The sequence below is a fragment of the Gobius niger genome (assembly GCF_951799975.1).
Source record: "Gobius niger genome assembly, chromosome: 2".
In the NCBI taxonomy this organism is placed as follows: domain Eukaryota; kingdom Metazoa; phylum Chordata; class Actinopteri; order Gobiiformes; family Gobiidae; genus Gobius; species Gobius niger.
In genome coordinates, this window is record NC_136853.1 from 19221678 (window position 1) to 19236440 (window position 14763).

Sequence of the window (14763 nt, forward strand, 5' to 3'; positions counted from 1 at the left end):
TTATTCAATGTGTAAATATGAATTTATAAAAAAAATATTTTAATTAAAGCATGGCAAATTCAAAATGATCATCTTCTTCTTAGGCTATTATTATTAGATTTTTTATGATGCACAGACCTATGTTATGAGGCACCTGTGACTTTGCCTTAGGCCCATAGTTTAGGCTTAAACAGGAGATGAAGTTATTTTGAAACGGTCCCATTTTTGCAGCACAGCTCTTTAAAAGGACGGAATCAATGATCCCGAAAACACGCACATCTGTTTAATTTCTTCTTTATTTTCTGCATCATGTACTTTTATTTGCAATTATTGCGTGGCTCTTTGTGGTCTCATTATGGCGGAGGGATAACGAGGCCACGGTTCGGCGGTGCCGCGACCCACCTGGTGCCTCTTCCTTCAGCGAGGGGGCTCTCGCGGAGATGGCCTGCTGCTGCCACGTGCTCCCAAGACACCAAGTAAAGAGCTATGTCAAAGATGCCTGACATTCGGATTTCACAGGCCCGACTTATTAACAGCAAATAATTTTGCTAAATTAATCTTAAAAGGCACGACAAGAAAAAGCTTCTGCTCTGAAACAAGCTGCACCGTCCAACAAATACCAACTTTTCAACGTAGACCTTTCCGATTTTTTTAAATGTCCTTTCAAGTCTGTATATGTGCGATTTATTTATTTAGGCCTACGTTTTATTTTATTTTATTTTATTTTAATCCCATCGCACTTTGACACAGCCCTGTCCCCATGACTATAGCTTGTAAAATAATAAAGTGAACATCCGGGACCCCCGGTAAAATAGGCTCTGATGCTAAAATTGAATAGTTATATTATTAAATTGCTAATACAGGTTAACTGTTAGTTTAGCCTAATTTCACAACACACACAGGTTATTTCAATATTTAAACAAAAAATGTAAAAAATTGCCTAAAACCCATTTTTATTAATAATATTAAATAATGTCACGGCCCCTGAAGGGTCCTGGCGCCCACTTTTGGGAATCCACTTTCGGGACTAAATTAGGACATCTTGCTCTGGACCAGGGCTCGTGTCTGACCTCGAAGCCCATCACTTAAACATATTCGATATCAGATGAGTTCAAGGAGCAGCTTTGATGGGATGCTGAGGAGGGCGTCTCTGTTTACAGTATCTCCCCACATTTCACTCTGCTGCTAACTCGCCTCCACGCCGCTTTTTGTCTCCTCTTTCCTGAGTAAACACAGATACCACCCTGTGAACTTTAAACAATAGATGCACTTCATCCAATTACTGTTGAAGTGTCCTGGACCGCTCCAGACAGCCCATTGACCGACTGGCTCATTCTTTCCCGTTCTGTGCTCAGGCATGCAGAAACACACACATTCATATAGATTCATATGTACGCTTGTGTCTGTGTGTCTGTGCGCCTCACAGGGATGAGGCGAAGCTTTTAGTCAGGCTTCATGTAAAATCTCTTGGCCACCTGACGGCAATTGAGAGAAATAACTGCCACAGATGTTAAACATTAACAGTTTCGGGGCTAAATAAGTCAAAAACACAGCAACACACTAACCACAGAAGCAAAACTGTGCCTGTCTCTCAGAGGGCCTATTAGTGAGGAGTGTTTGGGCCACAGTAGTACTAGTAATGAGCCCAGCAGCACAATACAGGCACCGGGCTGGAACAGCTGAGCGCAGACAAAGCAGACGGGCGAGTCGACTGGGAGAGGCACAGTCTGTGTGTCTGGTGATGATGGCACTGTCCAAGAGTGATATAACTGTGGAGGACAAGGCATGTACCCCAATACCATTATGAGGGCTAACATCACTGAATGAGGCCTCTGGAGGAACGCATGGCAAAAATACACCACAGAAGTGTGTTTTGATCCGGCGGATGATGTGACAGGCTTCAGTCATCCACTGATGTGATGTCATTTTCACATTATGTGCAATATATATATTATCATGCACCTGCTTCTCCCAATGTGCTCTGCTCAAAATCGTCAGTCCACAATAATTCATTATTTTTGAAAAAGCAGTTTTTTCAGTGATAGTAAAAGGTATTTGCTTGTTGAACATGGGCCTGTAGATAAACTGTGTCACCGCATCAAACAGATCAGTTTGTGGATGCAAAAAACTTTCTACAACTAAACTAAGACAAAAAACACATTGTTTTTTAATCACCAGACACAAAAAGAGTCTCTCTCTAAACCCAAACAATCTGGTTAGAAATCATGGACTCAAACCTGAGCCTAAACAGCTTTACAGCCTAAAAGCATCAACATCAGCAGCTTATTACCATCTAAAAACATTGCTAAGATCAGAGGTATAGGGTCTAAACTAGACTTATTCATGCAATTTGTCTCCAGCAGGTTAGATTCTGTAACGGCCTGCTCACTGGACAAGAACAGAAATAGGACTTTATTAGTCCAGTGCTCCGGTCTCAGCACTGGCTTGTGTACAAGTGTCTTCATGCTCCAGCACCACATTCAGGGAGGGGTCTCCTGGTGGTTCCCAAAGTCAGAGCTAAACATGGTGAGGCTGCGTTTCAGTTTAACACAGCTAAAAATCTGAAACAGTGTTCATCTCTGACAATGTTCAAATCCAGGCTGAAAACAGTTCTTTTACTCAAGTTTTATCTACACTCTCTGCTTTTCCAGTAATGAATTAATCGTTATGTTGATGTTTTATTGATTGATTTGATCTGCCTTCTTGTACATTATATCTGTGAGGCACTTTGAATTACCTTGTGTATGAAATCGCCTACCAGCACACGAGGGCTTTTCAGTGGTCAGCTGAATATCATCTCTAAAGCAGTGTGACCTGTGGAATGAGAAATGTGAGTGCACTTCAAATGGCTGCACCTTCCTCAGATTTCAAGAAGGTGCCCCATCTCCTCGGTCTTTGACAATAATGCACCTGGAATAAAAAATGGCAGTGGCCAAACAGAGGGAGTTTGTGTTGGAGAAGCAGAGGCGGAGGGGAAACACAGGTGCCCTGTGTTGGACTGGCCAAGGCCCTGGAGGCAGGAAGCCACTATTGACTGAAGACATCAAGAAAAACACACCTTTCAGGGCACACACACATCCAACACTTTATATATTCACCGAGGTGGATAAAATCTGCAGGTATCGGGTACTGCCCTCAGGGAAACGGTTGACCTGTGCAGCCCAGGAGTCAAACTCACTGGGAAAATGTTTCTATTCTTAATCGGTCGAATTCTATTTAAAGGTCAAATATCACAAATGGAAAAGACGATATCCATGATACTTTGTCTTGATGACAAACCCTCTTAAGATTACAGATTAGCTCAGGGACATTCTTTGGGTTACATTAACTGACTCACGGCTGACTTTAAGCTCCTGCGTGGTATGTTTGCCTCGGCCCTGCATCTTAAAAGCTGCCTAAGGAGTGTTGTCAGAGGCCCAAATGTCTGTGGAGAAAGAGAGGGCAAAGAGAGGTCATGCGTTGAAATGCCCTTAAGCAAGGCACTTATTTTAGCTGGTCCCCTGAAAAGCTTTTGGTACAAGAGCTAACATTGGTACAAAAGAATACCCTTTGTTTGGTCTACTTTTAATTAAACTAACTTAACTAAAATGAAAAGGGTGTGGATTTGTGTGTGTGTGAAAGATCATGATGTTTTCTCCCGTTTGGATTTTCAAAGGAGATAAATTATTACCATCTATCCCAGTGCGAATTAAGCAAAAACTCCTCAACACAAAAGGCTAATAAAGGGCATGTCTAGTCAAGATTTGTGCAAGGACCTCTAAGTGACTTGAAGCACCCTGGACTCTGCAGTCAAGAGCAGGAGGGTGGAGTGGGCACCATCAAAGATAAAGAGTAACAAGTGGAGTGTGCAGCGTCAGCAGCAGATGGAGAATGTGCGTCAGGAGGACCGTTGACTACTGACAAAATGCTGGTTGGCAAAGTTCGAGGTATTGCTTCATATCATTTCACAATCAACATGGAAACTGCTCTGGTTGAATTTATGTGGAGTTTGAGAAAATGAAAGGACATAAATGAGTCTGAGTTGAAGTCTTTTTGCTTGAAAAAACATAGACAAGTCCCTAATGATCCCAACTTGAGTTCTTGCCTTTTTAATTACTCACCCAGGCCTGACAGAGTTATACAAAGCTCTTCAGACTAGAGAATGGAATGGCGCAGATGGGACAAAAACAAGCCCATTCCTTGGGACGATGCCCTCTGAACCCAGCGGCTAATGCAGACACTGCTGCACTAAGCAGTCATTATCGTTTCTGGAGAAGAGCAAAGACATGGCCCTCCAAGGCCACCGGTGTTGAAGTCATGGTCCACAGGCCAAGGGGAGCAGCTTTTGGTCAAAAGCTCTTCTGTGACATCCACGCCTAAGGGAACCTTTAAAGGAACAGGCCACCGTTTTTCCACACTGAGATATGTTCTTACCTGAGCTTAGACGAGTTGATGCGTACCTGTCTGGTCTTGACCGTGCGCTCAGTCATGCTAAAAGATTGAAGATGTTGTTAGCATTTAGCCTCTCCACTTCTCTATGGGGCCAAACGGGGGTGAAGTTAGAAGCGACCAAGCTCTTCTACATTTTACCTATTTATATACAGTTACGTGAATAGTTCCACGATCCAAGTATAGTTACACAATATTAAACATGTCGATTTGGAAGTGGATAAAAAGGGGAACTATACTGTAAGGCGTAATAATACCTTAGAAGCACTTTGACATCCGCGCAGTGCTCCTACACAAATCCATGATGTGCTGTGCTACTAAAACATTTTGATATGCAACTCCATCAACAGAAACATTTACAGAAGGTGTCTCAGTCAGACATGAAAGCTTACAGTAGTCGGGCTGGCATGGGCCTCGTCTTTTCATTGTGCTTAGAATGGCCCGAGGCACCTGTCACTCACAAGTCTCCTCCGTCATTCTCATCTGCAGAATCTGACTTTATCTTAATGGGCTGTTGTTGTGTCTTTCAGTGAAATAAGTTAGCATTCATTCAGAACCAAAATGACCACTACTCTGACCTAAATGAAAGGTCCAAGTGTGTCTCCACTACAGTGTAAGCACCATTTATCTGCACTTCAGTTGTTTGCTATCGACACATTACATTCCTCTGGCTTGCCTTGGGGGGTTGAGTCTTCATTAATAAGGCAGGACAACTACTGGCATCCTGCTTCTATTGTTGGCAGTCACAGATCGACATGAACAAGGGCTTTGGAATGAATGAAACGTGGCTTAAGGGGACATTGCACATAACATTTTGATATAGATATTGAACTGAAACGACGGTTTGTAGAATGTAGCTGTAACTCTAACAAAGCATAAGATATTGCACTGAAACAACTATTGCCTAGTTACGGTATGTCTTTACATTCAATTTCAATAATTTACTTCCAATGGGGCAGAAAGGGCAGGGGCGGACTGGCCATATGTCCATTCTGGAAGAGCACAGAAGGGCCACTGGCTCTAGGGCCACCGGTCTGGCCTCTCACTTTACCTTACCCTTACCCCCGGGCGTAACCGAGCTTTACCCAAATCTAAAAGCTTAAAGGAAAAGCATCCAAAAACAAAAATGTGCTGGAAAAGCAACAAAAAAGTGACAGAAACACAACAAAATGTGACGAAAACGTGACGACAAAGCAATGAAAAAAGCGATGAAAAAACAACATGAAAAAAAAAAGAAAAACAAGAGACAAAAAAGTGACGAAAAAGTGACGAAAACATGTCAAAAAGCCACAAAAAAGTAAAGAAAAAGCAGCAAAAAGCGACAAAAACCTGACAAAAATGCAGCAACAACGTGACAAAAAGTTACCATCACTTTTCTAGTTTTTAGCTTTCAAATGAGGCGTTACAGTGTTGCTCTCCAGTCAAGAAGCCTTTTGATTTGGGTAAAGCCGAACTGGAGATAATGCTCTCGGTTAAGGCGGGTGGTAAGAGGTGAACATAAAGTATTTGTGGAAGTGTCGCATTAACGCTTATTTGAGTCCAGGGCTGTTTTTCAGTCCCAGTCCGCCCCTGAGAAAGGGTAAAAGGCAGACTCAATGTCCACAGGCAATATTTTAATTTTTACCAAAATTAAAACAGAATTGAAAGATTTGACATTGGAAATAAATCCTTCATTAATTAAAACATGACACAACTCATCACTTATGGAAAAACAAAACGAAATATCACGATACGTAAAAGTGCAATTAGGAGTAAAATGACTTGGAACACACCACAGCATTCATTCGTACCACGGCTCCCTCTGCTGACTCACACCGACATTACATTAGTTTGTACCATGTGGAAGAGAAACGCTAAAAAGCAAAATAACTTATAGGTCCACAAATTTGGATTCATAAAAATAAAAGTTTTCTATATAATCTAAACGTTTTGTAACAGATCCCCTGAGGTTGTTTCATCAAAAGTGCATAACATAAAACACCTGTCAACGTTTAAATAAGACTTTGGTGGTGTATTACTCAGTGCTTCTACACATTTCCAATGTTTACTCAGCAATATGTTTTCTTCAACTTAACACTTGTATCGTCTCTGTTTTATCTGGGGACGATGGCCTTGCGCGTCACCCGTCGCTCTGAGATGTTGCGCCGGACTTTCACCGCGGGTGGAGAAGCTACTTCCAGTTCCAGGGAGGGGCTGGAGTGGGATTTTTTCAGGCCGCCTTCCTCTTCCTCGTCCATAGCCTCGGCGCAGAGCTCGCGGTCAAAGCGGGTCAGATCTGCGCTGTTTAATGTGACGTCGTCCGAGGTTGTTATGCTCTTCCAGACCTCCAGCACTTGGATATAGGCCTCATATCGGCAAATCTGGTTCAAGGAAAAGATGGCGTCATTAAAGTGCAAACTGGGGATGGTCTTTTTGCTTTTCGATGATGGATCATTTGCCCAAACCCTTCACATTTCAAATTTAAGACTCTGTACCTCATGCTGAAGGTACTCTGCTCTCAAGCGATTCTCCTCCAGCTCCTTGGCCTTGGCTTTTCTGCCCTCTGGTGGATTTTCATGGAGGTATGACAGGTCGGCCCTGAAAGACTCCAGCATTCCTGCATGAGACTGCAACTGACGGTCCTGAGCAGAGAAGGGGACACAGTGGGTTGATACCAATAATATATATAATCTACATTTTTATAGAAGCTGTTCCTTTATACAAATGCAGCTTTACCAGGGTATTTGCCGACTGCGAGGCGGGAAGAATAGGCCTGCAGAATCTCCTTTGTGAGCCCACAGCGGCGGGAAAAGGGGGAGAGGACTGAAGGGCTGACACCAGATTAATGCGATGAATCCATGAAGCCATCTCCACGTTAGATCTGGATTCACAACAAACAGTGAAACACACAGGCCTCTTTTAATTTAACAAAGAGTGGCATTTCAGCGGCTGGGTGACTTACGAAGCCTGAAAGAGGAACACCCTCCAGTCAGCCGTCTGCAAGCGGAACACGTGTGGCCTTTTGGTGTAGTCTGTGGCCTCCTCCGCCAGAGAGTGGTGCACGCTCACGACCTCCTCGTTGATCTGCAGCTCCTTTCTGTAGTCGTCCTAGCATGCACCCCATCATTAAGTTATTGTACACAGGAGAGCTGTTTCTCATTCAAATGTGTCAAAACAAAACTTTAAAATACTAAATTGGGTCGAAAACTCTTAAAATGGAACTAAACTAGGGAAAGTGCAACCGTTGCACATTTTCAAATAACCATGTGTTTTTGTTTTAGGTTTTAGACTTTGTAAATCTCGTCAGATTTTGGAACATATATAATAGTGGCTTCTTGCACTATTGGGCAACCTAATATTAACCTTGCCTGCAAGCTGAATTCTCATGGTATTTGGTAACACATGAGAATACATCTTGTGTAACTCCCGCCAAACTGTCTGAATCCAAACCTAAAGTGGTTCGGCCAAATTGATATTAATTAACAACGCAATGACGATGAGCAGCAAATGCTGCCCCAAAAGTGCGTTCTTCCCAAATGATTTAAGCCGAAGCGATCCCAGATTGATTTGGGTTTGTCCAAAAAACCTCTGATCAGATGGTCAGAACAACAAGGTCAACAGGCAATGGCCAAGATACAAAACCAAAACCTTAGCCTTTGGACAATTGTCATTTTCCTTTGAAACAATCTCAGAATGGAACAAACTTCCAACTGCACTAAAACTATGCAAAGACTTAAACAGGTTTTGTCTGGATGAGAAACATTTTCTGGGAAATCGGACATGTCAGCATGAAAGAAACAAAAAACAACACGTTACATCTGACCAGGGGTCCCCACATTTTTTAGCTCGCAGGCTACATTCAAAGTCAGCAAGGCCCAGGGATCTAGCCATATGTCTCAGAAGGTCACAATGTTATTGAGTTAAAATTATCATTGAGTTAAAATTAAAGCCTTTTGAATTCACCTCTACTATAAAATTGAACTTAAATTTAAGAGAGAACATTATTTAACTTGATAAATCATTATGAATTATTACTTGTGACAAAGCAACACAATGTTATATTCTGTCATCACTTTTCTTATCAAAAATAAATATCAATTGAAGCTTATTATCAATTTATTTCTTGCTCTTTAAATGTTATTTGACTGGTTTTATTGAGTAACAGGAGCGCCATAGTAACGCTCAGGGGCGGGGCTTCAGACTTGAACAAAGCCAGCTGTTTTGGCTCATGTCTAAAAACAAACTTCTCGAAGGACATAAACCAGGATGCATTACATGGGTCTACCTGTCTCCTCCTCTTCATCTCCTCTTCATCTCCTCCCTGTAGTGTATGAGTGTGAGTGCTGCTCAGCATATCGCTCGCTCAGTGTCGGTGTTCTGCCAAAATGTGTACCCTTGTCAAGATATGTACCCCCTCACGCAAAACAATTGTCCAGCGTAAGCTATACACGAAGGAATGCGCCCGAAATGCCGCCAGTGTTTTGCTGATTTTGTTTAGCGGGTCCGTCGTGCTTGTGTGCGGTGTGTGTGTGGTGTGTGTGGTGTGTGCGGTGTGTGTGGTGTGTGCGTTCACATGTGTAAACAGAATGTATCAGGTGGTCATTCCGTGTTCCAATCCAGGACCAAATGGCAGTTTTGGAGAGATGGGGCGCCGCGATCAACCCGGTTTGCGTGGGCGTAATGGGCACCCCTGGTATAGCTCATAGACTCTACAGGAGCCCGTTTGCCCGTTGATGAAATGATTTTTTTTTTAAATAAAATGTATAATAGCACTGTCTGTAAATATCATGAACTGTATTGTTTTATGCTTTTTGTACCGTGTTTTGTAATTGTCTGTCTCAGGGAATGCAGATGGACATGAGCTAAAGTCTGGTACCAAGCATCACTTCATATGCTCATTGATGCTCCTGTACATGGCCCCTGTCAAATAAATTAACTAAACTAAACATCTGTGCTAATGTTATTGGCCCTGTAATATCCATCTGGCTCTTGCCAAGTTAACCCATTTAGCAAAAAACATAATATGTCGATACATTTTGACGTCCTAGTCCACAAAATGATATAAAATGGTAGAAAACACTCACCTTCTGCAAGTAGAGAACCATTCCACGCAGCACAGCATTAAAAACCTTCCAGCGTCTTTTTCCCCATGGAGCTGCAATCACAACAAAAAGCCGCTGCTAAATATCCCCTGCAGCTCAATATTTATTTTTGTCAAATGAACGATGCACTTACTGCGTTTGCCATCCACGTCAGCATGGATCTTCCTCTGGAGAAATCCTTCTTTAATAACTATTGCGTTTTTGTCATGTGGGACGTCAAGGAAAGGATTTGCTTTTGAACGAAGGGGTGCGATTTCTCCTGTATCTTCTTCCAACACAGAACTTTTTAACTCCTCCTCATCTCTTGAAAAAAACAAAATTGATCATCATGGTCAGCAAAATGTAGTTTGTCAATATAAAACAATTTTGGAAATAACTTTTTAAATTACAACTTACAACGCCCACTGCAGTGGCTCAGCCTTTATAGAACTGTATAGACTCTGAAATACAAGATGCATTTACGTATCAGACAATTTCACCAGAACATGGTAAACATGATTTTATTTTGTAATTGTTTGTTTCTATCCTCTCCCAGTCACTTTAAAGTGCGTATGACACATTAGACAAATGCAAAAAAAAAAGTCCCAGCTTTCTTTAGTTTGACCATTTTTGTGATGTTTATAGTTTCACTTCACAGTTTTAAACTGTTGCCGTGCCAACCATGTTTTGTCAATGGGAAATGAGTCATACTGCTGTGGAACTTTACTTCTATCTATGTCACTTCCTGTCACTAACTTAAAAATCAAAATATAAATAATTTTTCTGCCCAACATTTCTTCACTGAAATTGCTGCTTCACTGAAATAAAATGATAGTTATTTACTTACAGCAGATGCTATTCATCCAAACAGGTCATACTTTCAAAAGCATTAACACCTGTCACTTTCAGGCCAACTTTGTAATACGGATTTTGTTTTTAATGTTTTGCCTGATGAAGTAAAGGGGTATTACATTATTGTGTTTATCATGTCCGTTTCTTACTGGACATGGACATTAGAGTGAACTAATATTAGCATTACTAATATTAGTATTACTAATATTACTAATATTAACATTAGAGTGAACTAATGTCCATGCTCATGAACCATTATTGTACTAATGGTTCATGAGCTAATCCCAGTTCCCTGATTACTCAACTCTTCTCTTCCCACACTCATGTTTTTGAACATTTCAACTTATGATTTAGTCAACAATAGCTTAATCCCTTCAAACTAGAAAAATAACATGAAAAACCTGCATTAAGTATTTACTTTGAGAAGATCCTTGTTGAAGTTCTCTCCTTCATTCATCCCATCAAGGTTGGACACAAATTGAGAGGAAGACATGGACTTTCCTACGTGCTGTTGAAAAAGAGGAAGAAGGGTTAAAAACAAAAACAAAAAACAAGAAGATACTTGCAATACTTTCTCTGTGGGATAATGTTTCCTACCTGTCCATGCAAGTCCGTGTTGAGAAGCATCATAGCACATGTTAGAGCCAATACAGACCCTGAGGACAAACACAGGCAGACAATGTGTTAATGCCGTAACTAAGAATTATATTTCCATATTATTGGTTTCTCTTTAGATCCTGGCATGAGTGCTGTGACTAAAGGCCCTGGCCCCATGGAGGTAGTTTCACTCAAAAAGAGAAAATGAAGCTTATTCTAACATGGGCTGACCTGAAGAGGGGAAAGAGCCTGGGTTACACTCATGATAGCGACTGGAGAAATGTTGCAGGACTCGCTCTCTCTCTTGGCTTTCCCCAATGAGAACCACCACACTGAGAAAAGACCTGCAGGAGGAAAAACAAAACAGTTTTTCGGGCTGTTTCACAGTTATTACAACATCAATGCTTCATCACCTGAGGGCCTGGTCTAGACTTTGCTCATTGAAGTCAAAGTATTTCAGATATTCCTCTCCCACGGCATGGCTGAAGCTGTTACTGAACAGAGAAAACCAACACTACATCATTGACCTGTACAGACGTTTACATTGTTATAAAAACAGACAAAAAAGGAGTCCAATCAACAATAGAAGTGGTTTTATTCTTTTTACCAAATCAACTCTATAGGTTTATATAGGAACTTGAAGCTCAAAGTCACACATCTTCCCAATCTAGATACAACATATTCACTTGTGCTAGATACCCAACTTTCTCTTCATGACCATAACAATATATTGTATAAGTATTTTATTTGTTCAGGTTTTGTTTATATGTAAAAAAAAAAAAATTCACTTGATTTTTTTGGCTGTTAACCTCCAAAACAGGGTCAAATTTCTGTATTTTCTGACTATAAGTTTCTCCGGAGTATAAGTCACACCAGCTGTGGCAACTACCTGGCTATGGAGGCGTAACGGGACAATTGACAAGCCTCTTCTGGCAGCACGTTGTTCAAGCACCCATTTGTGAACTCGTTCCTCTCGATGTGGCCATCGAGCTTTTAGCCCGCGATTAGCTTTTTTGGTTTTCATCATTGCAGTAAGAGTAACCTCCGCTTTTCGCCAGTCCCTCACAAGCTTCTCGCTCATTCCAAACTTTCTTCCTGCTTACTCCATTACCGTGTTTTAAATCTTCAGTTGTACAGGAACAGCAGCTACTGGTACACAAGCCTAGAGCGCCCTCTAGCGGCTGTCAGTGTGAAAATAAGAAAGATGTGAAATTATATATTTTGATATATAAGTCGCACCTGAGTATAAGTCGCACCTCCGGCCAAACTATGAAAAAAGTGCGACTTATAGTCCGGAAAATACGGTAGCAGGTTTTTTTTTCCCCCAAGAAAAAGCCTGAATGAAGTAACAAGTTGATTCAAAGAAAATAGAAGAAGTCAAACGTAACAAAATAAACCCATAAAATTAAACCTGGCTTTATCCACAATTAAATTTGTATCTCCTTAAAAATATGTGACGATGTCTTATTATGTCAGTAATTTACAGCAAATGTTTCAAATTAAAATCTCTATATGTACTTTACTCAGTTACTACTTGCAAGAAAGTACAGTTTGGGGGCAAGTTTTGGTTCAATTCTAACATTTGAAAAGTACTTTTCAGGTTAAGATTTCATAACCTTCTTGGAATTAAAAAGTATAAAAAAAGAAAGAACATGCTTACTCTTTATCTAGATGCTTCACCACATCTATCCGCTGGATGCCGTCCAGTTTAAAGAGCTTTTCAGCCAAACGACACACCTCTTCTCTGTCCACATCTGCCCCGTTCATATGTGGGGTCACTTTACACTGCTCCCCACTCGTCCCAATAGTCTGTGTGGGTAGTTTGTCATCGTAGTCCACTGTAGCACCCTCTGCGTCCTCATGTCCCGCCTCCTCTGATGTTTTCAGATCCAGTAGCCTCTCGCAGGGAGCTGGATGAGATGAAGTGTTTGTTTGCAAAACGTCTAAACCCGCTATCTTCTCAATTTCATCTGACACAGCGTTCAACTGTTCATTATCGCAGGCTGTATGGTTTAAGTCTTTGTGCAGATTGTCTGAAAGGCTTGCTTGTGCGGCGCTCTCAGCTGCCGGTGCTTCTTCACTGACCACAGTTTGACCCTCTTCATCTGAGAGCTCACGCGGCACATCTTGATTCATATCTTTGCACATGTCTGGCTCTCCCGTGTGACGTCCAGTTAAACGGTGTGAAGAGTGTCGTCTCGCCTCCGTCCTTTCCAGGCGCGATAAATCCTCCAGGAGCTGCTGCAATTCAATTAGCTTATCTGGGTTGATGGAGAGCCCCGTTTCATCACATCGCAGCTCCTCAACCTCGCTGAAAAATGAAAGCAGTGTTTTAATGATAATAACATGATTCATTTCCATGGCAACTACACAGATCTTTGCACACATTTCCTGTTCTGCTTTTCATAGAGAAGTGTTTCTGATACTCACACAGCACTGCAGCGGCTGGCAGCTGTGGCCTCTTCATTAGTCACAATCTGCTCCTCGTCCCGGGCTCCTGTGGTTTCATCACCATTTACTAAAGTCGGCTCTTCCTCTATGTCTATCCGTCCTGTCAGCAATATGTCAGTTTCATCTGAACCCTCCTCCAGCCTTAAATGCTCAATATCATCCTCTATAAACTCTGCAAACTGAATTTCCACACAACTATGGATGAAGTCGGCTTCGGCGTGTTCTTTCTCCCGTTGTAGACGCGACCTCAGTGACGAACCTTGAAGAGAACATTATGTAAATTACGCATGTATTACGAAAAATACACTGTTTACTTACCGGAATGAAGGTTTAACAGTTTGTGTGCCGAATGTTCCTCTTCCTGTGTTCTTTGTGCTTTCGTGCATTCAGTGTCACATGGCTGAAAGTTGCGATAACAGACAGGAATTGTAAGGATAGATTTTGCCTTTGTCATACTCAATTCTACACTGTACTCTTTGACTACAAAACAGTGAGCACGATTTAAAAAGTACTGACTTAACCACCTAAATAACGGTTAAAAAAACAAAGTTTCAAATCCTAAAACTCAAACAGACAATCATCAGATAAAAACAGGCAGGAAACATGTTTAATCCTTCGCTCTTTACCTTTAAATTGGGTCCCATCCATTCTGACTCGGAGCAGAGCAGCAGCCACGAATCGAACTCGTCTTGTTCCTCTGCCTCTTTGAAAAGATCTGTGCTGACACTTTCAGAGTGAACAGGGAAGGAAGTGATATCAGCCCTTGTCAAAGAGTCAGTTTGAGTGGCCACAGCGCTGTCTGTCATAAGTGAAGGTGTCCCAGCGGTCGAATCAGGCAAATCCCAGTCCACTGTGGCCATGGAGAATTCTGCAGCGTTGCAAGCGGGCCATAAGATTTGCTCCCATGTCTCTGTCTCCTCTGAAGTGCTGTTGTGTTCGATGTGGAAAACGTGCTCTTGTTCCTGGTTTATCAGCAGCTCCTTATGCTCCTCCGCAACAGCATCCGGTTCTCCATTGAGGTATTGATGACCCGTAGAGGTCCGCGAATCTCGGTAAGGCGCAAAAACTGAATTTGTGGCTTCTGGAAGGGAGGAGCACAGGTCTTCCTCCTCCATTTGCAAGTCAGTTTTTGGTCAAAGACGTTGTGATGGAAATACAGCATGTAGCTAAAAAAAAAAAAAAAAGGAGTTGACCTTCAGGGGACAGATGATGGATTTATCTCGACTGCAGCACAAAGTGTAGTCTGATCTGTAATAAGAGAAAGGATCCAATAACTTGCTATTTTTATACATCTTGCTTTGGGCAATCAATAAAAAGCCCTCAGATGCACAGAAGAAATCTACCCGAGCCGCTTCCTGGAAGAGAATTACATTATGCAGCGTGTTATTGATTATTC

General features: G+C 41.7%; 1 protein-coding gene across 1 annotated transcript in view; it reads right to left on the reverse strand.

The window, feature by feature from the left end:
- Positions 1-6011: 6011 nt before the first annotated feature.
- The window catches only part of LOC306983090 (uncharacterized protein), a 12274-nt gene continuing 3522 nt past the window's right edge, over positions 6012-14763 (reverse strand). Inside the window, exons 3-17 of the mRNA XM_079582814.1 lie at positions 13994-14615; positions 13686-13767; positions 13347-13626; positions 12577-13227; positions 11330-11410; positions 11148-11260; positions 10917-10975; positions 10738-10827; positions 9885-9928; positions 9622-9791; positions 9471-9541; positions 7349-7494; positions 7123-7267; positions 6882-7028; positions 6012-6767 (exon numbers count right to left, since the gene is read on the reverse strand). Of these exons, the coding sequence (XP_079438940.1) occupies positions 6501-6767; positions 6882-7028; positions 7123-7267; positions 7349-7494; positions 9471-9541; positions 9622-9791; positions 9885-9928; positions 10738-10827; positions 10917-10975; positions 11148-11260; positions 11330-11410; positions 12577-13227; positions 13347-13626; positions 13686-13767; positions 13994-14482 (2835 nt within the window). The 5' untranslated portion in view covers positions 14483-14615 and the 3' untranslated portion in view covers positions 6012-6500. The remainder of the gene's footprint in view (positions 6768-6881; positions 7029-7122; positions 7268-7348; positions 7495-9470; positions 9542-9621; positions 9792-9884; positions 9929-10737; positions 10828-10916; positions 10976-11147; positions 11261-11329; positions 11411-12576; positions 13228-13346; positions 13627-13685; positions 13768-13993; positions 14616-14763) is intronic.